At 41.6% G+C, this 25,650-nt stretch overlaps 1 protein-coding gene across 1 annotated transcript; it reads left to right on the forward strand.

The window, feature by feature from the left end:
* Positions 1-2,892: 2,892 nt before the first annotated feature.
* Positions 2,893-11,155, forward strand: nptxra (neuronal pentraxin receptor a). Its single transcript, XM_030090134.1, has 5 exons — positions 2,893-3,751; positions 7,695-7,977; positions 8,612-8,853; positions 9,620-9,799; positions 10,914-11,155. Exons 1-5 carry the CDS (start codon positions 3,014-3,016, stop codon positions 11,142-11,144), a joined length of 1,674 nt encoding a protein of 557 aa, XP_029945994.1. The 5' UTR covers positions 2,893-3,013; the 3' UTR covers positions 11,145-11,155.
* The last annotated feature ends 14,495 nt before the right edge of the window (positions 11,156-25,650 follow it).

Genomic DNA, 25,650 nt, shown 5'->3' on the forward strand with positions numbered 1-25,650 from the left:
GAGGGTTTGTTTTCTGTTGTGAATTTATGACACACAGATCATTCTAATGCAAATAGGAAGAGATACACTGTGAAACCTTTGATACATGAGTTAACTGTTTACATTTTAACAGAGGGAGAGAGAGACAGAGAGAGAGAGAGAGAGAGAGAGAGAGAGAGGTAGCTGTACAGTAGGTGGCACCATAAACTAAAGGGTGACATGACTGGAATTTCAAACAGACACACTCATCCAGTCACTTCCTTATCTTCTTCATCTTCTTCCACTGAATATTGGTTGGACATGCAGAATTAAATCAAGCATAAACCAAGTGAGATCCATATGGCTGATTCTGCCGTGTTTTGTAACCTCAGGAATTGTACTGACACTCCAATAAAGAGACGCTCCGTGAAATTTCAAAGCCTGTTTGAGAAGAGCTATAAGCACATCGTGAGTCGAATCTAAAATCTCACGAATCTGCAAAGGAAATAAGTGATTTAAAACATAGCATATTGAACTATTTCGATCAAAGCTGCAGTGGAATATTTCAGTTTGTAGTTCAGTTCCAAGCATTCGCTGACCGTTTGGAAGGAATGTTGCTTCAGTGAGTAAATGTGATGAACTATTCGTGAGATGTTCACAGCAGACATTTAGGAAATCCTTAAGCGTTCAACCATAAACAGTCATAATGTTAACTACTGCCATGTGAGTCTCCCGATGCCTCACTGTGTCTGCCCTGCGACAGACTGCTGTCCTGTTTAGGACGTATAGCCCTGCCTTCTCCCACATTCAGCTCAAATCCAACTTACTGACCTTCAAATGTACAAAGTTGCATCCATGATGGATAAAATATTTGTTTTTTGTGATGTTTTGATGTACATGAATCTATGTAGACACACCTATGTGGTTGCTTGCACTTGTAAAAAAGAAAGCCTGTATTTTCTCAGAGCCTGCTCATAAGATGAAGCACTTTACCAGCATTTTAAAACCTGTTTTATATTAATCACTGCAAATTCTCCCACCGCAGAAAACTCTCAAACCAGTATAAGCTGATGAAATAAAATAGAAAATAATTCAAACACTGGATACATTGGGAAGAAAATAATGCATAAAACTGAACTGAAAACTTGTTATGAGTGTAAAAATGTGCAGTCACCGAAAAAAAGTCACAAGCTTACAAAGATGTCAAGTGACAGAAGTTTCCTGTGAATGCAAAGCTTTGAAGCCTTCAGCAAAACAAACAGAGCAGCTCTGGATAAAATCCTCCCAGACATCTCACATGAAATCCTGTGAAAAAGTGCAATAGCATTTTCTCAGCAGCAAGGACAAACTTTGAGGCTTTAACATCTCAGCAAAATACATAAACTATCAGTAAATTAAGCTCACGGCTATTCTCACCAAAGAGACTAACTAAAACATTTACAGGTACAATTGATGAGAAATATTTTTCAATGATTCTTGCTTCACTCACACTGATATTTGAAATTGTGTTGATTTACAATTGAATGCAATGGAAATTGACTATATTTGAGTACTGCGCTCATAAAAAGACCAAAAAACAGGACATTTTTCAAAGTCAAAAAACTCCAAATGGCAAGATTAGGGCCATTACTGTGGCAACCTTTGGGGAAACAACTTGGCTCCACTGCAGTAAAGCTATTTGCAGCCCAAATACCACAAGTAACATTTAGGTTATATAGTGAATACAAATGTGGGGCTCAGGCATCAGTGTGATTTACCTCTCTGGTTTGTATATATATTTCAGAAGCCCTTGTCCCCATCTCTACAGGAGTACTTAACCACATCTTTTACTATTCTGGTCTTCCAGTGGAGCCTGAGAGCTCAAGCTATTTCTGCTGCACACATACTGGCTGTTTCATTCCGTCTCTCTCACCCATCTCAAGTTGGCGCTTTCAGAGCCGGTGACTTTGAGAAGTCTTATCTCAAATCCCCTTTGTTTCTTGTGTGAGAATGCACATCACAACACTGAACTGAAACACACCAGAGGGCTGGAGTTTCCTCCTACTGTGAGGATTTTTCTCACACCTGTGTTTGCCTTTCTCCCCTTTCTTTCTCTTTTAATTATGCATTTGCGCCACAGCATGATTTGCATGTTTTCTGTTTTAACAAGGCGAGTGAGATTAAATTAAAGTTACACACAGGCACACATACACAACGCGCACACACACACACACAGTCATCATTCTGTCATCTCCGCTGCTGTAAAGCTGTTCCATGGGGAGCCTTGAGGCTGACTTATGGCTATCCACACATCACATTACAGATTGCCTGTGATGTGTTGCTGAGCTGGAAAATATTGAACCAAAGGGAGGAAAAAACTAATTTTCTGATGCAGTGTGGCTCGTTATGCATGCCTGCAACATCTGACTGAGGTCTGCAGGATCACTGGAAGCTAAAGCAACAAGAAACACTCTTCTCCTGGACTGCCTGCACAACTGTTTCTGAGCGTAAAACATGTTGACTGTTGCTCAACCTTACAGCCACAGCAAGACATTTCAATGCTAGAGATAATGGGAAATTTTCTGGACACAAGGATGTAGAGGAGGAGGGGTTATCAGTTCTGCAGTGTGTTTCCGTGTTTAACTTCATCTCTCTCTCTCTCTCTCTCTCTCTCTCTCTCTCTCTCTCTCTCTCTCTCTCTCTCTCTCTCTCTCTCTCAGTATTAACAGGCAGGATTTTTTTGCCTGAATACCGGGGACATGCGCGCTGAACAGGAGGAGGAGGTTTTAACATTCAGCTTCAGATGTTTTGTGTTTGACTCCACGATCACTCAATTATGGTGCGGAACTCTCATCTTCTAATCGCCCGTCCCTGTGGAAAAAGGAAATAGTCTGGAGTTGCTGTTTTTGTTTTTTGTTTTTTTTTTAACTCAATGTTAACACGAAATTGATTACTTTTCTGCTTTGTTGTAGCTTTGAGCATCCTTCAGATCAGCAGTGTCATTATTAGATTTTTCTAATAATCGGTCGCGCCCGCCGCCACCCTGAAGTTCATTGTGATCATCTTGGCCGCCGGGATGGTGGCCTTCATCGGAGCGGTTATCTGCATCATCGCGGCTGTCCACACCGGATCCTCCAGGGCCACCGCGGCGCAGCGGCAGCCGGCCACCGACAACCACTCGCTGTACCCGGACGGCGCGGCGCAGCCCGCCGCCGCCGGGGGCTCCATCGCCCGCGCCGGCTCCCTGGGCGCTCTCCATGGTTCTGAAACGCCCGAATCCGAAGCGCCCACTTTCAACATCGGGCTGAGCGGGCTGGACGGAGTCACCGGGCTCACCGGGCACGACCCGACGGTCAGCCGCCTCATCTGCACCCCGATCCCCGCCGGGGAGTGCAACCCCAAAAACTTTCAGCAACAAGCGGACGACCCGTCGCTGTACGCGGGGGAGGACTGGGGCTACCTCCGCACCAAAGCCGAGGAGCTGCGGCAGACCGTGCTGCAGCAGAAGGACCAGATACAGACGGACCAGAGGACCATCCGGGAGCTGACGGGGAAACTCTCCGAGTGTGAGAAGGGGCAGGACGGCCGGAGCGGCGGCGCGGACCGACGCAGGAGCGCCGCGGGGCTGCGCGGGGCCAAAAGCGCAGCGGCGGCGGCGGCGGAGGAAGAGGAGGCGGAGGCGCGCCTGGAGCGCATCATGGTGCGGGACAGCCCCGCTTCCGCGCACGACGCCGGCCACTTACTCACTGTCAGAGCCGTGGACGAGCTGGAGCAGGCTATCACTCAGCTCAAAGACCGCATTGAGAAGCTGGAGGTAGGTCAGATAAGAACAAAGTCGCATAAATCATCCAACACCTAACAAAAGCTTAATTAATCCCAGAGAGATGTGTTCAGCCCCAAGTGATGGAAACTAGAAGCTCCTGTAAGATTTAGTACCACTGGTGTTTCATTGGTCTCATTTGAATATGCATGATCTCCTCTGGCCACATTTAGCTGTAATGATCAGAAGAGTTGACATTCAAGGCTATATTGGGCTTTTCTTCACTCTAGAGCCCCTTTCTGGGCATGAGTGGTTTATGAAAGCAGTGGTCTTTAATTTTGAATGAGAACAAGTGAGTTATCCAAAAAGCTTTGTGTGTGATATTGAGTAGAGCTGCCAGATAGGAAACAAAAAGCTTATGTCCTCTCTCTGCACTCTGTCACTTGTATAAAGCCTCATCTTTTGTGAATAATAGCACTCCATTCTTAACACTGATAACATCTAATTTAGTACTCATTTTTCAGTGTCAACGTCTTCAATAGTGCATGAGATGATTGCTTTGGAAAGGTCATGAAGAAGATAGACTGATGTGTTAGATTAACAGAAAGCTGAACAATGAGGCAGCAGCAGGGAGAAGGTGGAGGAAGAAATTTGGCCATAACCTATAACCTAATTTTTGGCTGAAGAAATTCCATAAATAATTTATGAGGTGCCTGTATTTGTTGAAACAGGAGTGTGCATGCTTTCCTGCAGCATAGTACTCCTCATTCGGTGGTTCTTTATGTAGGACATGCTTGTGTGGGTCATTTCCTTTGTTCTGCGTTTTTCCCTCTAATGTTTGATGCTATTCTGATCTTTATTCCTTCACCATGTAGAAATTAAAGAATTCATCCAGCACACATTTTCCCTTGCCACAGCACATCACCGATCTCTGAGTGATGCTGTAACTAATCGATAAGGACTGTGTGTTTTTCTCATCCCAACGCTTCTTTTATCTTGCCCATCCAAGTCACGTTTACTCGGCCTACTTCAGCTGCACAGTGTGATGTTTACACCAGATACAAGAAGAGCCTTCATACTCAGGCTAAAAAATCCTCAAACATCCCCTCTTCCTCTTGAAAGAGGTTTCAGCTGAGCATGCATGATGAATACTCTCCCCCAGCTCTCATTACAACCAGGGTTCGTCTTTAGGTGATCAGGACTGTAACTAAACTAGATTTTAAGCAAGCATTTTGTGCTGGCTGTATGTTTCGTCTGTTGTTTCTATATGACAAATAAAATCTATCAAGACTGTCAGTCACAATGCAAAACTCCTGTGGTTTCCACCACAACCAGAGGTGAAAAGAAGCTCTCTGAAATTTACAGATTATGCTTGAAATTAGAATCAAACAGCACATTTTTTTTAAGTGTGGCAATTAAAAATTGAATCAATGACTGATTATTTGACAAGTTGGCTTTGTTTGCATGCAACTACAAGCACTAATCGATGCAAATTGCCCCCAAAACTGATGTTCATAATTTGCATGTGATGCTTCCATTTAGAATTATAATGATGAAGAAAATTGTATCCCCTTTGTTCAAATCTTGGAATTTAATGAAGCCAGCATTCGATGCTTTTGGGTAAACTCTGCAATAGATGAAAGATACCCTTCAATTTTATGAGCTTTAAAAGATTCCAGGAGATTTGTGGTTTTTCCACAAGAGGAATGAAAGTCAGAACTGGAGGCTCAGTTAACAGCTCGCAAACATCAAATAGGAAAAGCTAACACTGCAAATGTTAAATCAGATTAAATATAAAACAACTCAAAAGCAGAATACCTACAAGACACTGAAATTGAAAGAATTTCCCTCTTAAAATGCCAGTGTCACCTCAGGGTGTTATCAGATATTTATTTTAAGTTTTAAATTCAGTGATCCGTGTTTTCATTATGTATCAGATGTATCAAACGTATCAGATCAATTGCATTGAACGGAAAAGGAAATGGAAAGGCAGATGGAAAAAGGCTGCACCTTGTGTTTTCTGGTTTGCAAGAATGTCAAACAAAAAGAGAAAATGGTGCAAAACAGGAGGAGCGCTGGAGATCATAGTGTAAAAATGAAAGAGAAAAGGAAGAATGCACAAGTTTTTATAAGGTTTACTGTTGTTTTTCAGTCTCAGTAAGTTTAAAAACAATGACAGATTAGAAGACTGAAGAAAACCACCATTTTGTTAAGTAACACTATTTTTGTCAAAGTAGTTTGTTATCACATTAATATTGTCTGGTGTTTGTATTTAAACTTTGTACTTAGTACATCAAATCACACCTGTACCTGCAAAATGTGAATCCACTAAGAAAGCATTAAAAACAAAATGAAATGGTGGAAAAGTTTTGGGGGGATTTTATGTCAAAATATGGAACAAGACTTTGACCAGATACAAAATTTGAATCACATTTATGGTAGGCATACAGTACTTCACACTGAGGTTGTAGTATGACATCAAGTGTCTGATAATAGTAATGATAATCGTTTTATATTATGGGAAAAATAATTCATGTGCATTTACAACGAAAAAATATACAGAAATCTAACAAGTGATAAGTAAAATATTCAACACTTGCACAATGGCTTAAGTCAATAAATGATATTTAAAAATAAATCAAATTTTATGTTCTCTTTATAAACTCTATAACAAGAACAAGAACACTAATGAGACCGGACTGCTTTGTTATTCATTTCATTCTAGTATTTAAATAATTCAGAGTTTTTGCAATTTTGATAGTGCTCTTAGTAGAAATGTCTGACTTCAGTCCATGAAGCCTCAGAGTTTACCCGCAGGCTCCATAACAGAAATATCAGAAATATTTGTAAGTGGATCATCTGTTATGCTCACATGATAGACGATCATCTGTGATATGAAGCCCTCCATGAACACTGACACTTACATTTATGCACTATTCTCTGCTGATACTCGGATAAATAATCAAAAGATTATAAAGGATCAGTCGATTGTCTTTCCTGCAGGATATTTCATTAGTCCTACAGAATCCTTAAGTTTATAGGAACACTTTATTTCTTATGTATGCATTATATCTCAGCTTTGTGGTATTGATTCTGCACTGTGAATTTCTTATGCAGAAAGTGTGTTTTCAATATTCCCCTGTGATTCATGTATATTTCAGCTGCACATAATGGAACAATGACAACAGTAAATTTCCCAGACTGAGTGTTTTGTATGAAAATATGCAAAGTCGTGATATCTGGTGTTGCCTCCCTTGCGGTGGGCATGTTTCTACATAGTCAAGCATCATGCGGGCCAGTCTGGCAGTTTATCGCTGACTGAACGAGTCCATTCTCTTGGAAGCCTGTCTGGCTTCTCATGTGTAATTCAAAGGCTCTTTTTGATTTGGGAGTTTTTGTTTCTGGTTAAAAACATTTGGCTTCAGATCTCTGCTCAGTTAAGCTGTTAGGTTCGATTTGAAGGAGAAAAAAACCCCATCAATTTTAGAGAGACACTTAGAAATTTACAGAGAAATGCTCGATCTGATTTGTGTGTGCTTGAGTGTGTGTGATATTATTTTTGGCCAGGTGTTTGGCCACCTCAAAGTGACTGCAACCGTGTGGAGATAGTACCTCACGATAATCACAAAATCTTGTGTTTCTCAAAATGCCAACGCATTCCTTGAAGGCAAAGACATTAAATTAACTACATCATTGTGAGGCCTAATTAAATCAGCCCCTTCGGTTGGTCCCACGGCGTAAAGCAATGTTTCAAACAAATCTATTATTAATTGGATCTAAGGGGTCTGTTTTACGTCTGCATGCAGCTGGCACTTTACAAAGACTAATGCTTTTAACTGACTTAATTCAAGACAATGTGTTGTTTCAACTGCTCATGTTTGGATATAAGTTTAAAAAAAAAAGAAAAGAAACGTGGTTATGTGGGCAAGAGTTGTTCTCAGTCTGTATAAACTCACATTCTGAACCAGTTTCCATCCACGGTCTCCCTCCTCTGCAGTCAGACATTGGCCCATTTCCGCACAACCAGACGGACAGCAACACCTCCGGACTGCCAGAGGAAGGCGGGATGTCTGGCGGCCCTGTGAGGTTGGCCGGTCCTGGCCTCAGAGCCGGTGCCGACAGACCCTGGAGGATGGAGGACTTGGAGGGGGAGCTGGAGAGGAAGGTCGAGCTGCTGGAGAAAGAGAGAAAAGCCCTGAGGCTGGAGACAGAGAAGCACAGGCAGGAAATCGACCAGGGCATCAATAAATTACGCCACCGGATCTCAGGGCTGGAGGAAGGTGAGCTGTTACGGGAGAATTTGTTCAAAATGCATGTCTTCATTTGAGCATCAACAATTAATAAACTCAGGTGCAAGGTATTAGTTCAACTGGTGAGCGAGTTATTGATTTTGCCTCGATCTCTGAATTTTTGAAGTTGAAATAAGAAAAACCAGGAAAGTTGATATTTTAGACCACATGACATATTTTTTGTATTCTGGATCACTTCTCGTCCAATGACTGTTTTCATTCTCTTGTTGAGAAAAGTTCTCACTTTACAGTCCCTTCTCAATATTCCCAACACAAATCGCAGTCTACGTTCTGGATTTATCAGTCTGGTCACATCTGTAGCTCCTTTGGTTCCTTTTATTTCAGTTTTCTGCTGCAAAAGACTAGAATCATCTGCTACAGAACTGAAGACTTTCTACATTTATTCTGCTCTCCTGTTTCACAAATACCCTAAAGCCAATAATGAAGGATCACCATGATTCCATTGAGCCTTTATTGATTTGTTTCTTAATATTCATCACTATAAATAATACTTTTTTGTCATTTAAGGCTGGTATATATTTGTTTCTGTGTTTCTGCCTCTGATTCTCAATTGATCTAAAATAAAGGTGAATATCTCATGCAGTGTTTTTTTTCCCCCTTCAAGGTATTTCAGGTCATTCCTTCCCAGAAGGCTACAGACTGTCCTTTCCGACACGAACGCACCACATGTACGCTGTGGTAAAACACCCCATCCCAAAGCTGCGAGCCTTCACCGTCTGCCTGTGGCTCCGGCCCGCCGAGGGGGGCATCGGGACTCCTCTCTCTTACGGCGTTGCCGAACAGCCAAACGAACTGGTGCTCCTGCAGGGCCTGCGTACTCCGGCTGAGCTGCTCATCAACGACAAGGTACTGGACAAGAGCGTGCACGGCATACCTGTGCAGAACTGCAAGCTGCTGATTTAAATGGAATTTCCTTGAAACATTAATGTTCTGCAGTCTCTGCATTAAGAGACATAAGACAGTTATTGGATCCATGAGTATTATAAGTGAATTTCATCCAGATATTGATAAAAAGATTTGAAAAACACAGCATCAGTACAGATAATATCACACCCCTATAATTACCCAGGACTCATCTTTAAAGAATTGTCACTTGTGCTCTCTATATGCCTCACCTGCTTTGCGATTTTGTACCATTTGCACGGGATATGAAAAACATTACAGCTTCGATTAGATTTCCCTGTGCCCATTAGGAAAGAAGAAGTGCTCCGCATTAGCATACAAATAAGCCGAACACGCCAATTTCGTCGGCGCGCTGAATGGCCTCATTGAAGCTGAAATGACAAACTGAGGTATCACCTTGTCAGCGTTGCGGGGCAGTGTAGTACAGTGCAGCAGCGTCAGGTGGGACTCAGTCAAGTCATTATGCTAATGGATGCCTGGAGGAAAAGTTGGGTGTCCTTGGAGGGAGCTGGTGTCTTTGGGGCAGTGCAAATGTGATGCAGACCCAGGGAGCGAAAGATATCAAAGGGATATCAAATATATGGCGATACAGCCGCATCTCTATAATGCAAATGCGCTGCGAGTTGCCTTTTTCCCGTCAGACGAGTGACACTCCAGACAGCCAGACATCTGCTTCATCTGAACTGTTCTTTTACTTCTCCATTCCAAGGTGGCACAGTTGCCTCTGAACCTCTCCAGGGGCAGCTGGCAGCACATCTGCGTGAGCTGGACCCAGAAGGGGGGCGCGTGGCAGGCCTACCAGGGGGGCAAACTGCGGGGCGAGGGCCACGGGCTGGCCGCCAGGCATCACATCAGGCCGGGAGGAGTGCTCATACTCGGGCAGGAGCAGGTGAGCAGCGGACACCAGGCCTCAAAAGACAAATCGAGTTTCAGCCGACGGGAGGTAGAAAAGGCTAAAAGAAATCTAATTTGGCGAGTCCTTCAGACTTTTGCTGACTGCAGCACTGCAACTAAAATAGTTCTTTACTTTCTGCAGCTGTGGAGCAGCTCACAACATAAGTGGGGAATAAATGCATCAATGAGCTGATGAAAGAACACAGTAAATGTTGAAATGTAATTACAAGCCAAGGCTTCGGCGTAGTGAACTAAAACCCCACTGACATGACATTTCAAGTGAAAACGCGTCGATTTTGTGTTTTCGTTTACACTCTGACATTTTGAAAAAGATGTCTGTTTACACAGCAGCTGAAGAAATGCTGAGAATAATGTAGTTTTCTTGTTGGCCCACAAGTAGGTGCTGTTGTTTAAGCGAACGATAAATTATAAACATTGACAATGGTGAGTACACAGATATTTGTAAGGACAGATGACCTTCTTGGATTATTATTACAGTGACTCTCAGCTGTAGAACTAGCATGACCCAGGAGAGTATGGTCTGGGAGTCTGGAGACAAAGGTTGGTTTTGTCCATCGACTGAGCATGTGCAGAAGAAGTATTTATAAAGACCATGGTGCTCATGCTCAGTCGCAGCATTTCCACCGTCTACAAACAGATGGAGCCCAAATGTTTTCAATAAGTTACATTTTCCGCTATTTCTCTGGAGCGCTGTCAAGAAGTTCATTTTAAGTTGGGTTTTTATTATCTTCGTTGTATAAACAGACACCCGAAGCATAGAGAAAGTTTCGTGTTTTCACTTGACAACGTCGTCGTATAATCAGGGCCTGTGGTTTTGTGTAGTGAATAAGTTGTTGTGTGTTTTCTGGTTGCAAGCAGGATACAGCCTCTGGGAATGTCATCTGGAGCTAAAGCTATTCTTCCCACAGGGCTACTTTACTTTGTTGTATTGTTTTCATACTGGTCACCTTTCATACCGTCCAAAAAGAAAAATCCACAGTCTTGCCTGAGGCTGTGAAGCAGCTAAAGCCGAGACGGTGTGTGCAGAAGAGTCAAAGTCTTCTTTTTGAATCATACAGCCGTTTAACAGCAGCTTTCTTCCCGTCCAGGATTCCCTGGGCGGAGGCTTTGACTCATCCCAGGCTTTGGTCGGAGAGCTTTCCCAGGTGGGCGTGTGGGACCGGGTCCTGACCTCCAGCCAGGTGGCCAGCTTGGCTCGCTGCGGCAGGGTCACCCAGGGCAACGTGGCGCCCTGGACGGAGGGCGGAGTGGAGGTGCACGGCGGAGCAACCAAAGACCCCGGAGAGCCGTGCAGTAAACACGGCAGGAGCTCTCAGTGACTGGCGACCCGCCCGGGGTCTTTACCGAACTCTGAAACCGTATGAAGCTCTTTGTGGCATGGGATGAAAAGTGTGTTTTAAAAAAGAAAACGGAAAAGAAATGTATTCCTTTATATTTGTATGACAAGATTAGAGGCTTTCCAGCTACTTCATCAATGGTAACAGCACAATAGTTTATGCTGAGGAGGTCCACTGGAGGACGGTGCAATACGAGAAGGGATTCCTGGTCAAACGTTTGTTCATTGCTGATTTGAAAAGTAGGAAAACATTAAGGTATGTTTTAGGATCCACAAAAAAAAAATGGAATATTCTTATTTGAACGTGGTTAGAAAATAGGCTATTTAGGACAAGTAATTTTAATTTAAGACATAAAGTCAAACATTTCACCTTCCAGAAAGATTGTGATTGAATATTGTAATTATTGACACAGATTCAACAAACTTCACCAAAAAATATGCTTTTAATTTTTTGCAGCTCCTTTAGCCATTTGGAAGGTCTCAGACATACAACATATTATAGATAATAAAATATCACCACATGGCACCAGGTGTTAATAGTAATAACACAGTAATTCTAACAGAAATCACTATAAAAGATGCCAGTTTGCTGATGCTTGTTATTACAATAATCAAAAAAGCTTCTTCCTCTTTTTTCAGTAATTTTTGTCAATCACTACAATTACCAATTGTAAATCGCACAAACATGGCAAACAGCAATAACATTTTCCAGAAAATCTTTTTTTTTTTTAGATTTTTGATCCAAAAAATAAAAAATCCTAATAAGACAACTTAATTAAATAATTTATTTGTTGCTGAGAGTTGCTGAGAAGACACAATATCACACATGTTCATGAAAAACTTGGATTTATTACATGCACCAGGCCAACTGCGCTGTAAAATGAATTCTTTTAGTATCACATTGAGTATTACACAACACCTACTATTATTTAATTTTATCTATTATTTAACACTGACTGTTTTCAGGTGGATCATTTTTCTGTTCATAGTTAAGTGGAACTTTACAAAAAAATGATCATGAAGTAAATAAATAACATTATTTTTGACATTTTGGATGTTTGTGGACCTCTGCAGATTTATTTATTTATTTGTTTTTAGCCTCTGGACAGGGTTGAGATTTCTGTGTCTCGCAATTTTTGGAATTCACAGCACACTAACTTTATTGATGGCTGCATTTTACAAGACAATAATCCTGAAATGCTGGGTTTTCCCTTTGTTACTGATCAGATTAGTGGAGGGAGATTAGCCACAGCTGAGCAGAAGCGATCATTACCTGTTTATTTTGCTGAGAGGAATAAATTCAGCGTGTTCTCAGCCTCAGACCGCTGACCCTTCATGATAAACAGGCTGAAATCCCCCCCGTTATGTGCAGCGGGGAGTTGATTAAGGGCTGTGACAGCTTTTTAGAGTTTAGAGTCCAGGTAAGGTGATGAAAACTGTTGGAGAAAGTGAGGTGAATATTAACCAGTGGATGGAAGCCGAGGAAAAGATGATGAAAGAGAAATGAAAGAGGAACAAAAAATTGGATGAGATGCTTCGTTGTTGTCTGCATGACGAATTCATCATATACTTTTAACTGCATCTGCAATAAAGTTTTATTGAAGAGGACAATGATTCTGTTGTGCAGGAGGCTGTTTTAATGCCTCTGTGAACATCTAAGGGTTTTTTTTTTTATACCTTAATCACATTTGTGTTAATATAATTACTACATCGAGGTCAAAATATCTCCAGTCAAACTCACTCAGATTGCACATTTTATGTTCTTTGTACTTCTTTTCTCAGTTGAAGATATATTATTCATTCGTTTTGCCATCTTTGAATCTCGACTGTTTCCTCTCTCCAGTTTTGTAGACATGACACCATGCTGTAACATTGTGTGGTAAATCAACAACCTGCAAACCTCTCCCAACTCTTCCCAACCTTGATACATTCCATGCATGAACTGTACTGTCTGTAACCTGCCTTGATGTAGTTTGCAAAATGTTTCATTTGCTGTATGAGACATGGTGATAATAGCTCATTTGATTGGTTCACAATTTGCTTCTCCCCTGCATTGTAAGAATTAAAAAAAAAAAAAAAACAAACCCAACTGTCCTTAGTGGAAAGTGCCTGTCAGGGTGTTTATACCCATATAAATAAATCATTCAAATTCTGATCCTCACACAGCAAGATAGTTTGATCTAATTAAGCATCTGTTTTTCCATAAAATTCCTCGGTCATTTTTTAAGGTTTAGGAGGTTTGATAAAGAGATTTACTTGAACTTCTGTGCAGTGCCGCCAAACTGATGCTGAATCAGGTCAACTTCTATCTTGTTGTGCCTTCCAGTGTCTTTGATGATGCCTCTCGGTCCGCGGTCTTGATATTATACGTCATGCTTTTGCGTCTGTTCCTGGCCGGAGCTTTTTGGGCTTTTTGATAGTCGTGCGACGTTAATATGTTTACTGAAATTGGAAGCTCTTGAAATCTTCTTTTTCTTTTTACTGAATGCATCGGTATCTGTCTATTTCCACATGGCTGTTTGTAAACCGTCCGTCCACGTCTTGTGTGGTGTTGTATTGTTCTTCATGTGCACCGTATTCAAACCTCTGATCTTTACTGAAGTCTGAATTTTCAGACGCAGAGAATGTGATGAATTTTCTTATTATGTAACAGCTTCACGATGAATAAATGATGTCTACAAGAGATTATGTGAGCTTGTCTTTTATCTGAGGGCACACCAGCTCATGAAGTGCAGCAGCAACGCTATGAGACACTCCGACCGGCCTGTTGATCTAAACGCCACCAGGAAATCAATTATTTTTCATTTCACCGGATTGTTGTTCTAAATTAGGAGCAAACCTTTAGGAGAACTGAACATGCTGTGTCTGTGACCAAATAGCAAGCTGTTGATGTTTTGATGAATACAACATTTTAATGAAAATTGAACTGAAAAGAGAACGCCTTCCAGCCTACCCACACCAGGGATTGAATCCCTCTGAACAATCTGTCCTGTCATCTTCTCTCGTTCTACACCCTAACCCCAACCAGAAACAGAAATCATCTCCTCCTCTGAGGCTGGTTCATTTCATTGCTTTTATTTCTTTCAATTCCAGCAACACTCTAATATTATTATTGCAACAACACATCATCAGTAGGATAAAACTAACCTGTTTCACTGCAGTCTGATCCCAGCCCACTGGACAGTCCAGCGCTTGGTGAATTCTGCTTCACAGTGACAGGAAGAGTCGACATCGAAGGTCCACAAAACAATGTCGCTGTGAACGCTTGGCCGCCACAAGCCAGCTATCCCTGTGGTGACTTTTCTGACACGTCCTGCTTTAAACCCAGACAGTCAGAAGAATTCTGAAGCCAAGCTTTCACGGTCTGTATTCATACCCAAAAATCAAGATCAAACGAGCTTTTGCCCTTCTGCTCTTCTGTCCTCCCTCAACTTGCCCTACGACAACAAAATATTTTGTGTTTTTCACTTGAAAAGTTGTCCTGCAAGAGATGCTCATCTCTCTCTCTCGCTTTCGGCTCCTTGACTTCTCCTCTTCGTGTCTGATCGCCGTTCCCTGCCCTGATGTCTTCCACCTGTGCCTGAGTGTGTGATTGCCTTCGCCTGGTGGCTTTGATATAAATACCGGCCGTCCTGTGTCCTCTTTGTTGGCTCGCCTGTCGATCGCTCATGAATCAGCTTGTGTTCCTGTGTCCTGCTTTCTAGTGACTCAGTAATTTTCTCTTGTGATATTGTGAACGTTTTGAGTTATTATTTTTTTCAATTCTTTGCATTTTGGGGTTTTTGGTGGAATAAAGACGATGGCGTCTGTCGTCTTGAATCCTCCCCTGAACCAAACCTAACATCTGTTCTTGTTCATTGCTGGAAAGCAGCAGATGTGTCCATTTATAACTGGAAATAAGAAAAGTTTCAACTTGGTAAAGGAAGAAGATACAAACTTGATTCTTCTTTAATGCAAAGTTGGAAATTTCAACGATCACTGAGACGGTGTGACGGCTCCACATGACATCATCTGCACATCTAAATGGAGAAAAGTATATTTCAGTTATCTTCTTTCTTGAAGTAACTGTTTCCCAAGCTTCTTTAAAGTATGATTTTACATCCAGCTGAACACTAAAATGTCACATTTACAAGACTGAATCTGCCACTTTTGATCCTACACAAAAATATGAAACCATTCTGAATTCTAATAATGCATTAACTCCTGTAGGCTGACACTGTGTATTCTCTCCGCCTCCTATTTGTACAAATTAAAGCAAAACATTGAATTCTCGCTTTGTCTTCACTCTCCCACCTCTAATCCTCGTCATCATCACCTTCCTCTCACTTCTCACTCCCTCTCTCCTCCTCCTCCTCTCCTCTGACACCTGCCGTTTACCCAAATCCTGCGTTCCTGCTTCCTCCATCGGATTCCTTCAGCCAAGACGTGTTTACAGACAGAGAGAAGGAGCAAACACGGCATGACGATCCGCCTTTTCATGACTGCTGTCACAAATCTCGTCATTGTCACCAACGTGATTGGGAACATGCGCCCAAACACGGAGGGCAGGCAGAATACCAGAGATGTGGAAATGCGACGCCACAAGAAGGGATTTAGCAACAAATCCTTTTATTTTTGCTTCTTTGCCTCAAGACACAAGTCACGCAACATTATCCGAGTCCTTTTTTGATCCCGTGCTCTCAAAAACTGAGGTGATGGCTTGACGATGGCGTCGTACGGCTGAAGTTGTGCCACAGAGAGGAACACGACGAATTAAATCTGCACCGTGTAATTAGTGCGCGCCAATCTGCTTAGCCATTCCAGTGGATAAGATGCAGATAAGTGTCATCCCTTCACGCAATCCCCCTCTTTCAGGAACAGACTTACGAGCTCTCCGGCTCGAGCCAGAAGGCTGCAGTCGCCTGTGCAGCGTCACACAACTCGCATCTCAGTGCATCCGACATCCCATTAACCTCGTTACTGGGTGGGAGAAACACTTATCCATGCTGCAACGTGCAGTGATGTTAACCCCTTTCAAACTGATGGTTCAGAAAATATTCACATGGTCAACTGCTGGATGCTTATTCCATATAATCTATTAGCAATTCAGACTTTTTTTAATCAAATTGAGCACTCATCGCATATAAACAAAATGATATCTTAACTCAAGCATCCACTTTACATACACTTCATACCTTTACAGTTTTAGAAATGATGCTGTAATCATAAAGTATTTTCTGCTTACAAGTTGTAAGTTGAGTTGTTGAAAGGTAAATTGACTGGTAATTGAATGTTTTTCAGATTCAAGTGACTCTAAACAAGCTATTTACTGAAGGTTAGTAAACTTACACGCTGACACGCGTTGACTTATCACTTCAAATCAAGTTTTATTTATTCGTGAAACTGAAAAGACAAGCCTCAAGCAAAGTTCAATATTTCAGTTGGAATATTCTTCAGTCAGGAGATAATCTTGACTTCTCTAATAAGTGTTAAGGTTTGGGATAAGATGTTGATGCAGCTGTATTTCTTTTAGCTGAGCAGAATGATGCAGGTGGTGCGGTGGTTAGCACTCTCACCTCACAGTGGGAATTTCAAATACTGGCCTTTCTGTGTGGAGTTTGCACGTTCTCCCTGCATGGTTTCCCCCTGTTTCCTCCCACAGTCCAAAAACATGCATACGAGGTTAAAATGGTGACCTTAAACCACCTCTAGAAGTGAGTATGAGTGTGTGTTTGCTTGTCTCAAGCTTCCATTGCCCACATGACTTTTTTTTTGCCTTTGAGCCTCAAACTCTTTTCAAGCCATAGTTCTCAGCTTCACACATTTGTACATATGGCTGAAAAAAAAAAAAAAAAACGTGTTGAAATATGTGTGTGCGCACACCTCCATAGGGATTCCTGCATGTGTTGTGAATAAACAAGCCGATCACGCGTGTGGAGAGCGCTGCCTGAGCGTTATGTAATATGCATGACTTAAAGGCTGGTTTCTGTTGTTGCTGTGTGTCTCACACCTGCTGCAGAGCTGTAGCTTTAACAAAAACCGCCTGTCACAGACACTTTCTAACTGCTCTTGGCAGGCTGTCGGCTGTTAATTTCTCTCTCAGCGCGCTCAACGTTTCTCAGAGGCGGAGGAGACGTGGGAGGAGACACAAATTCGATGTGTGTTTCTTCTACATTAATTCAAATCTCCTCCTCACGGTTATTTATTTATTTTTTTTTTTGTTTCAACACCTCAAACAAAGGCATCCAGCTGAAGAACTGGTGCCTTTTGTTTTGTGATACTGCAACATTAGAGTGAAGATCTCTGTGCAGCCCTGCAGCAAAAGGCAGAGCCGCGGGTACGCGGGTTTAATCTGTGACCTTCTGCTGTATGTTAAATCTGTGCGGCTTGACCATCTTTGCTGAACATCACATATCATCCACAGTGCGAAGATGATATTCCCGGGTGGATTATGAACCCCTGTCTAATCCATAATGTTTCATTTCAGAATGAACAGATTGTGATTGAATATAATCCATGGAAATGACAGAGGGTTCATCTCATATCTACTCAGGACACCAGATAAAGCTGAAAGATGAAATACTTCCTTCCTCCACTTTATTGCATTATTGTATCACCCATTTTTAGCCTTTTTTTTTATAATGTATGCATTCATCAGGTGAGATTACAATCCTCATTCACAGATGACGACGCTTCGTTTGAGCAGGTATTCAGCTCAGAGGTTCTGTACGTGTGTGTTAATCATGAAATGAAGTGTTGCTCTGCTGCGGTTTGACCTCAGGGAAGAAACCCTCCGTTTACATCCACGGTAAATATTCATTGAGCTACTGGATTGGAAATTAAACACCTTGTATAAATGAACACTGCTCACAGCCACTCCAGGATATGTGCGAGGTGAAGAGCAAGTCAGACTGCGAGCTGGAGCGCGTGTTTCACATCCCCTCGTCTGTAAATGTGTGTGTGATGTAACGTGTGGTTATTTGTGGGGTGTTCCTCCAGAAGCTCTGTGGGTGTCAGCTGCAGTCCCTCCCTGTAAACTCACACTATTCACCACTTCGTATCTCATGATGTATGCCATGTACGTTATGCATTCTGTGTGTATTTATAGTTTTGCAATTTTAATTTATTTTAGCTGTTGAACATGTACTAAATTAAGTCAATAAATCATATCTTTTGACAGTTGACTACACAAGTTAATTAAAAATGAAATAATGCTAACTCTGTCATGTTGTTTATATAACTGAGTATATTGGACTGCTTGCAATCGGCACAACAGCCACTTTGCATCAAAATGTTTAAATCCACCTCCTCATCATTTTTCCCTCATTGAACCAGAATAGGTAATCCACCTACTCATCCCCCGCATGCTTTCGTACCAGAATCATTACTCTCCACGCACACGCACCGACACACGGAGTCCAAAAATCCCATGGAGGCTCCATCTGGACAGGAACAAGCTTTGCTCTTCCTCCGTGTTTGTCACCCACTTTGCATCTCATATCGTCCCGTCCCTCCCTCGCCTATCCTCCACGGCTTTGTTGATGCGGCACTCATTCACATACAGACAGGAGGGGTTTTATATAATCGTGACTACAAAATTGCTGGTTTTGCTCCCTCTGACGCCCCTTTAATGTGAAGAAATGACTTCATCAGTGGTTTGCTTGTTTATTTTGATTCAATTCAAAGCTTGTGCTGGTTTAGAAGTAGAAGCTTCTGCTGTTAGATGCAACCATATGAAGCATCTTTATGAAGAGAAGACAGAAAACTGAACAAGAAGTCTAAATTTGGTTGGAAAGCAGATGGATGATACCAAACAAGTATGTTAATTTCACCGCTGAACCTCCTTTGTTGCTGCTATTCTTGGCCGTGTCTCTGTTGCACAATATCTTTGATCTCACCGGGGTTAACCTGTGGAAGCGGAGGCTAAATAAAGAGTAAGTGCATAAAAATACATGTATTCAGCGCACTCCCAGTTTTCCTAGCTGGATGTTACAATGAAAGAGACTCTGATTTGTAGTTTAGCGGATTAATACACCATACCACGCAGGTCGGATGAGCGTAAATCGTGTAATGTGTGATGAATCACATTTTCTGTTTACGTTCTCATTAAAGTTCGGTACCTGACGCCAACAGGCTCCTTCCATTTTTACACCATTAAAAATAAACACAACACCACTAGCAGGGAAATGATGTGATTAAGACAGCTTCCTTCTGCTGCAAATTCATTTTGCTAACAGGAGCCTTCATGACACATTTAATGAAAGCAGCAGCCTAAATATATCTAATGCTTGTGAATGTGTATTATTGCTATTGAGGAATCCTTTCTAACAGATTAAAGCACAAACAAAATATCAATTTTGCATGTTTTTTAATGTAAATCTTTTGTTTTTGTTATTTGATTTCTATTTTAGACAGAATATTCAGTGCATTATAAACTCCTCCTTATATAACCTGGGAAATAAAATTGCTCTCTAAGTCAGGCAAATTATGATGACTGTGCCTTTTTGTAATTCCCAGAAACTTCTCCATCTGGTGATCCACACTGATGTAATCCCTCCGTGACATTTCCTTGCAGATCTCAGTCTTTGTCCCTCATTACTCTCCTGTAACTCTTTAGTTCCCTCCCTTTTTTCCTGCACTTTCCCCGGGACGGCACGAGCTGTTGCATGAGAATTAGCTGCGGCGCGTGACTCAGTTCACAGAGGGCCTCGTCTCTGTTGACAGCAGTGTGAACACACCTTCCCGTCTGTGGCAATCTACTTTGTCCCTTCATTTATTTATAACGCTGAATAATTTATCTCCATCGCAGAGCTCCTGTGTTTGTTTAAACTCGAGCATTTATGCTCTTGATACAACACTCACTTATCTCTATGCCCAGCTGGATGGACGTTCGTTTTTTTGGCATGAAGGTTCTCCTTTTTTTGATGGTTCTCCTTTTTTATTGATGATAAGTAAGGCAGGCTGTAATTTAACGTCAGTCGAATATCTACACTAGAAAGGGAAGTTTGTATGACAGCAGCAACTTAATGTTGTTCATCAATGGATCCAGTAATGCCAAAACATGCTACATGCTAAAGAGTTTCTGGGTTCACGGTGGTTAGTACTCATGCTTGTGCATGTTCTTTAAAAAAGTGACATCGTGCAGCCCTAGTTGTTTTATATTACCTCATATTTTCTTGTTTATTATCATACAAACATGTCTCACTTTTGTGACACTTTTCCTCTCTACCATCACAAATAATTGTCAGCTTTTTCAGATTTTTTTAGAACAAAAATAGTGTAATAATGACAATAATGATTAAAAGAAGGATCCTCCTGCTATTGTTATCCTACATTGAGCAAGTTGTGCCTCCAGGGAAGATTGATATTGATAATAAACGATTTTTTTATAGTCTTTTCCTCAATGTCACCCTATTCAAGCTGTTACATCGGGGGGTTTTTTAATCATGAATCTTTTCATTTATTTTCAGACCAAACTCTTTCTACAGTTTATGCACACCAGCAGCAAGAAAAAGATAGAAAGGAAGAAAAGAAATTAAAAAAAAGAATCAAATGATAAAAGCACAGTGTGGAGGTAAATGAGAGTTAGATGATGAGTGGAGGAGTGAGAAACTGAGTGGAAAGTGAAGAGACATGCAGTCAGACAACAAAAATCAAAAGGGTCCAACTTTCATGGAGAGCAGAGTAGATTTCCTCTGTGGTTTTATTTTTATTTTCCCTGAAGTAAAAGATCTGAGCTCTTTTTCCATCACTACCTATCATTAGAACAAAGCCGGTGTGTGTGCCTGCATGAACAGGCCTGTTTAAAAATGCATCCACCTCTGTGTTTTGGAGTTTGTCCTCCAAATATCTTCTGAGCGAGCACATGCTCGCGTTCTCCAAGGGCTTTTCATGCCACCTGCTGGAAATCAATTTCTCGTTGTGAAGAAAAATCTACACAAACACATGGTGTACACACACACACACACACACACACACACACACACACACATATCCACGCACACATTTTTTATGCTGACAACCATATCTGGAGAAAATTAAATATTACTCCCTCACCTCCTCAGCCACCTCTTTCTCTCCTCATATGTCCTCGCAGCTATCTTGTCTTCAGTGCAAATTTCCAGCCAAGAAGCACACACAAGCATGCACGCACACACACACACACACACACACAGCCCACGTCCTCAGGCTGACTTCATGAGTAATGGATTCTCCAGCAGCACCGCACGCTCTCACTCATAATAAAACTCATCAATTAGGAATCACGAGCGTGCACTAGCGACACGACACCGATGCGGCTCCGAGTCGCGAGCCATATGGCCGGTTACGAGTTGTGAACTGTAATCTTTAAACACTCCCACTGTATCAGTAAACTCCTCTGTACCCACAAGTCCTCCTGCTTTGGGTTTCACTCAGCAGAGTCCGCCTGAAGACATCGATACATTTCAAATGTGGCGTATAAAAAGTAGGATTCTTGAATCAGCTGGCAACATTTAGAACAGGGTTGATAAATTCATCAAGTTTTGAGGCCACATTTCAGGAAAGTGATGAAAACCGATAACTAATAAACTAAAACAAATAAATTAAGTGCAACCATTGAGAGCTTTCTTATGGATGCACCTACAGGTGTGGGGTATTGGTGCACTCACACAAAGAAAAGCTCCCTGATACGACAGTTTTCAGATTCTTAAATACTGATGCGATTGACAGAAGTAAGACAGAAACCACGATTTTCTAAAATGTCAGGGTAGATCCTCTGTCCATACATCTTCTATACAGCCTTTTCCAAATGTGGATCAATTCCAGCTCACGGTGACTGAACAAGAGCAGAAACTTATATTGAAAAATTACAGTCAAGGTCTCACTGAACTGAACCAGTTCTGGATGGGTTTTGGCTCCCGGGTCACTTGTTTGACACCATTGATTTAAAGAAAGAAAGTATGTGTCGTTAAAGATTCAGAGAAAGTGTCAAAAATATCAGGTGTTATAAAAAAAAAAATACCATTATGGAAGCGCGATGCTGTCAGATCCAGGGTCACCGTCTCTCCAGAGCTGCAGGCCGGCCTGTTCAGACAGAGATATTGCTTTATCACTGAACACCTGAGGCTTTGTTTGCAAGATGTGAGAGCACCGACCCCTCCTATAGCTCTGCCTCCATCATCCTGCTCCTCGTGTCGCCTACAGAACATGCCGGGGCGAACATCCTGTGAAGAGAGAAGTTCAAGACGTCTTGAACCAACTAAAAAGGACGGAGAGAATGCCAGGCTCCAAAACAAGGATTTCCTCTAACGGTGTTTATATTTGGTGGTGCTCCGAAAAAAATGAGGCCCGTGACACGAAAACCCACCTTCATTGTCCTCATCGTGGGAACAGCTAAAACACCATTGTACATGAGTAATCTACGGGGAGCGTGCATTAAAGTGTCGAGGCGCTCGTACATCCGCTGATCTGAATATCAATAACAGGCCCTTGAAGGCATTTCAAACACTTGAGTGAGGAGGTTGCAGGAGGGATGAGGTGTCGAGCCGTCCCTGTGGTCCCAGCCCGCGAAGCCGCATTCGGAGTGATCTGTAAGTTATTAATAGCTTTTTAAGGTCAAGCAGAAATGTAAGCATCACAGCAATGAAGACTGCTAGCATGCTGTCAGCAGCTTTAAACAGTTTTCTCAGGTGCTGAAAAACATTTGTATTGATGTGTGTATGAGACTCAGTGTTCAGTCAGAATCTGGAAGCATGTAATTGTATTTTTTCCAGGAGACATGTTTAGTTAATGCAACTCACTCTATTTGCATCTTTGCTTTGATAATTACAACTGAATCTTAACTGTGTTCATTAGAAAAACATTATGACATCTACAAAAAACTAATAAAATGACTGACATAAAAGTAAAAACAAAGCAACAGTTAAAAAAAATGCTTGTTTGATGCAACAGTGAGGAAATCTGAGTTATCAATTTTGGCATTTTGTTTTCTTTCTCAACATTTCTCATCAGCTTCTGCCAAATACAAGCAATTCATCTTTGTGGATCTGGCTGTATCAGAGATCGATATCTGTTTGGCTTGACTGGACCTCTAAATTCAAACAAATTACATTCACACAGTTGCTAAAAAGCCCATTTGCCAAGGTTTACAAGTCATTTAGCCAAAAGGTTTTGTAATCAACTTGTTATGCTTTACAAATTGAGGACATATGGATTTGCTGCAGTTCCGAGCTGTGCTGTGGTGAATGTCTTCTCTTGTCTCACATCAGAAAGCAAACAGATTGACTCGTTTATATTCCGAACTGAGCAGATTATGCAGAAAATAGCGACTGAAACATTACCACACGTATTTCTCTCTTGAAGTTTGCCACTGCTGAGAAAGCAAAGTTTTACACCGCACTGCAAGCATTGGCCTTAACTGTAAGAGGAGTTACACACTGGAACAGAAGAACATTTTTTTTTTCAGTGTTTCACACAGTTGAATCCAACTAGAACAGCCTTTTTACATAATTCAGACTGGGGGGTGGGTCCTACATCATCCTTATTTTCTGGCTTTAAATTTATTGCTTTCATTTCGCTCCATCCTTCCCTGCGAACCCCCACCCATCCCCCACCCCCCCCGGCCCAGCATCGCGAGGTAACATGCATGTTCATAAACAACACTGATCCCCTCGCTGGATGTGCTGCAGTTGACAGATTGTCCCCATGTGGAGAGAAGCAAGATTAGATTATCTTTCAAGCTGTCACCTGGAAATGGATGAGGGTATGGGAAACAGAGATGGAGAGATATGTGAGGATGAAGAGAGAGATTAAAAAACTGTGAATATTAACGCAGGAAAATTGGATTCCTGCGAGCTTCCACGTGGTTTTCCACACGTAAAAAGACTATTTATGTGTGTAGACCGAAACTTTCCGTATCAAACACATTGTTGCTGTGGCTCTAGTTGGTATTCCACATGAGTTCCCTCTCTGTAGTTTCACCCTCCTCCAACATCTATCTCACGCCCCCATCCACCCCCGCCTCCATTACACTCTCTCTGTTTTTATCTTGTTTCCATCTCTTTTCCATTTTCACGTTTTCCTTTGTCTTTATTTGTACCTGCCGCTGTCACCTGTTTTGCCCCATCACTTCTGTCTCTTCATCTCGTCTCCCACATCATTCACACCAACACCACCCTCCCCCTTTGTCCCTTTTTCTCCATATACACATTTTCAACTTTATCTTTATTTGTACTCTCTCTCTCTCTCTCCCTCTCTCTCTCAGGATGAAATATTCATGGCCATCCATACTGCGAGTGTAGCAGCAGCACCCAGAGCCACGGGAGTCAACGCTTTCAAAGACTTACAGCCTCCGAGCTTACAGAAGGCAGAGAGAAGACAGAAAGAGAGAGAGAGAGAAAGAGAGGAATTAGTGAGAGGAGGTAAAAATAACAGGAGTGATGGCAAACAGGTGAGAGGGAGAACTGGAGAGATGAGCTGTGATTAAAATGAGAGAGGAGAAGAACATGATGAGAGCAAGACAGAGGAGCGCCCCGATCACATCAAACACCAGGAAACATATGATGAAACGCTCCTGTTTTATTTGACACACACACACACACACACACACACACACACACACACACACACCTTGACAGCCTGTGTAGGTTAAACCACAGAGAGGCAAAACCGCCTCCAGCACTTCAAACATCGAGTGACACATGATTAAATGCATTTCTGCACTCCACCGAAAAGAAAACTCTCGCGCCCATGGGTGCTCATAAGGCTACTCAAGCCTTTTTTTTTTTTCAAACAGACACACATCCTTGTGTTTACAGCTTTATGAGGTCGTAATGCATTTCTAAATTCCTTAAGTAATCTTCAGTGATCACAGCTAAGTGCCTCGTCCATCCTGAGATTTAATATCACATGGCAACCGTTAAACATAACTACTTGTCAGGGGTTGCTAGTAGTTCATAAACACTCACACACACTGACTACGAGCTTTAATTACCATAATGTATCCACAAGCCACAAACTCTGACCTCAACCATCACTATTACTTTTTTTTGGAATTTATATTTTTTCCACAATTACATAGTCTCTTAAGGACATCAAGTTACTATATGCTCATTTTGTCAAGAGACCATATATATGTCCTTCAAGTTCAGACATCTTTTACCATACTCAAAGAATATTATAAAATCACAAAATAAACTAACAAACAAACAAAAAATAGTAATAATAACAAAAAAAATGTATATATGTCGGTATATGGATACATACACACCTACCTACAAAAACATATACATATATGCACGTGCACTCACACATTCACACATATGTATACAAACATACACCCACATCCATACATATACACCTACATATACACACATACATATATACACATATACAAACATATACATACTCACATGCATACCTATACATACACATGCCCATATACACATATATATCCATACATACACATATACCTCACACAAACAAAAACGATCTGTCGTTTTAAACCGGGGTGTGGGTAAATTTTTTTTTTT

The sequence above is a fragment of the Salarias fasciatus genome, chromosome 4 (genome assembly GCF_902148845.1).
Source record: "Salarias fasciatus chromosome 4, fSalaFa1.1, whole genome shotgun sequence".
Taxonomy (NCBI): Eukaryota; Metazoa; Chordata; class Actinopteri; order Blenniiformes; family Blenniidae; genus Salarias; species Salarias fasciatus.

Coding starts and splice junctions, on each gene's coding strand:
- nptxra (XM_030090134.1), top strand. CDS start 3,014: ATGGTGGCCTTCATCGGAGCGGTTATCTGCATCATCGCGGCTGTCCAC. Junction 7,978..8,611: donor GATCTCAGGGCTGGAGGAAG/GTGAGCTGTTAC, acceptor TCCCCCTTCAAG/GTATTTCAGGTCATTCCTTC. Junction 8,854..9,619: donor AGCTGCTCATCAACGACAAG/GTACTGGACAAG, acceptor CTCCATTCCAAG/GTGGCACAGTTGCCTCTGAA.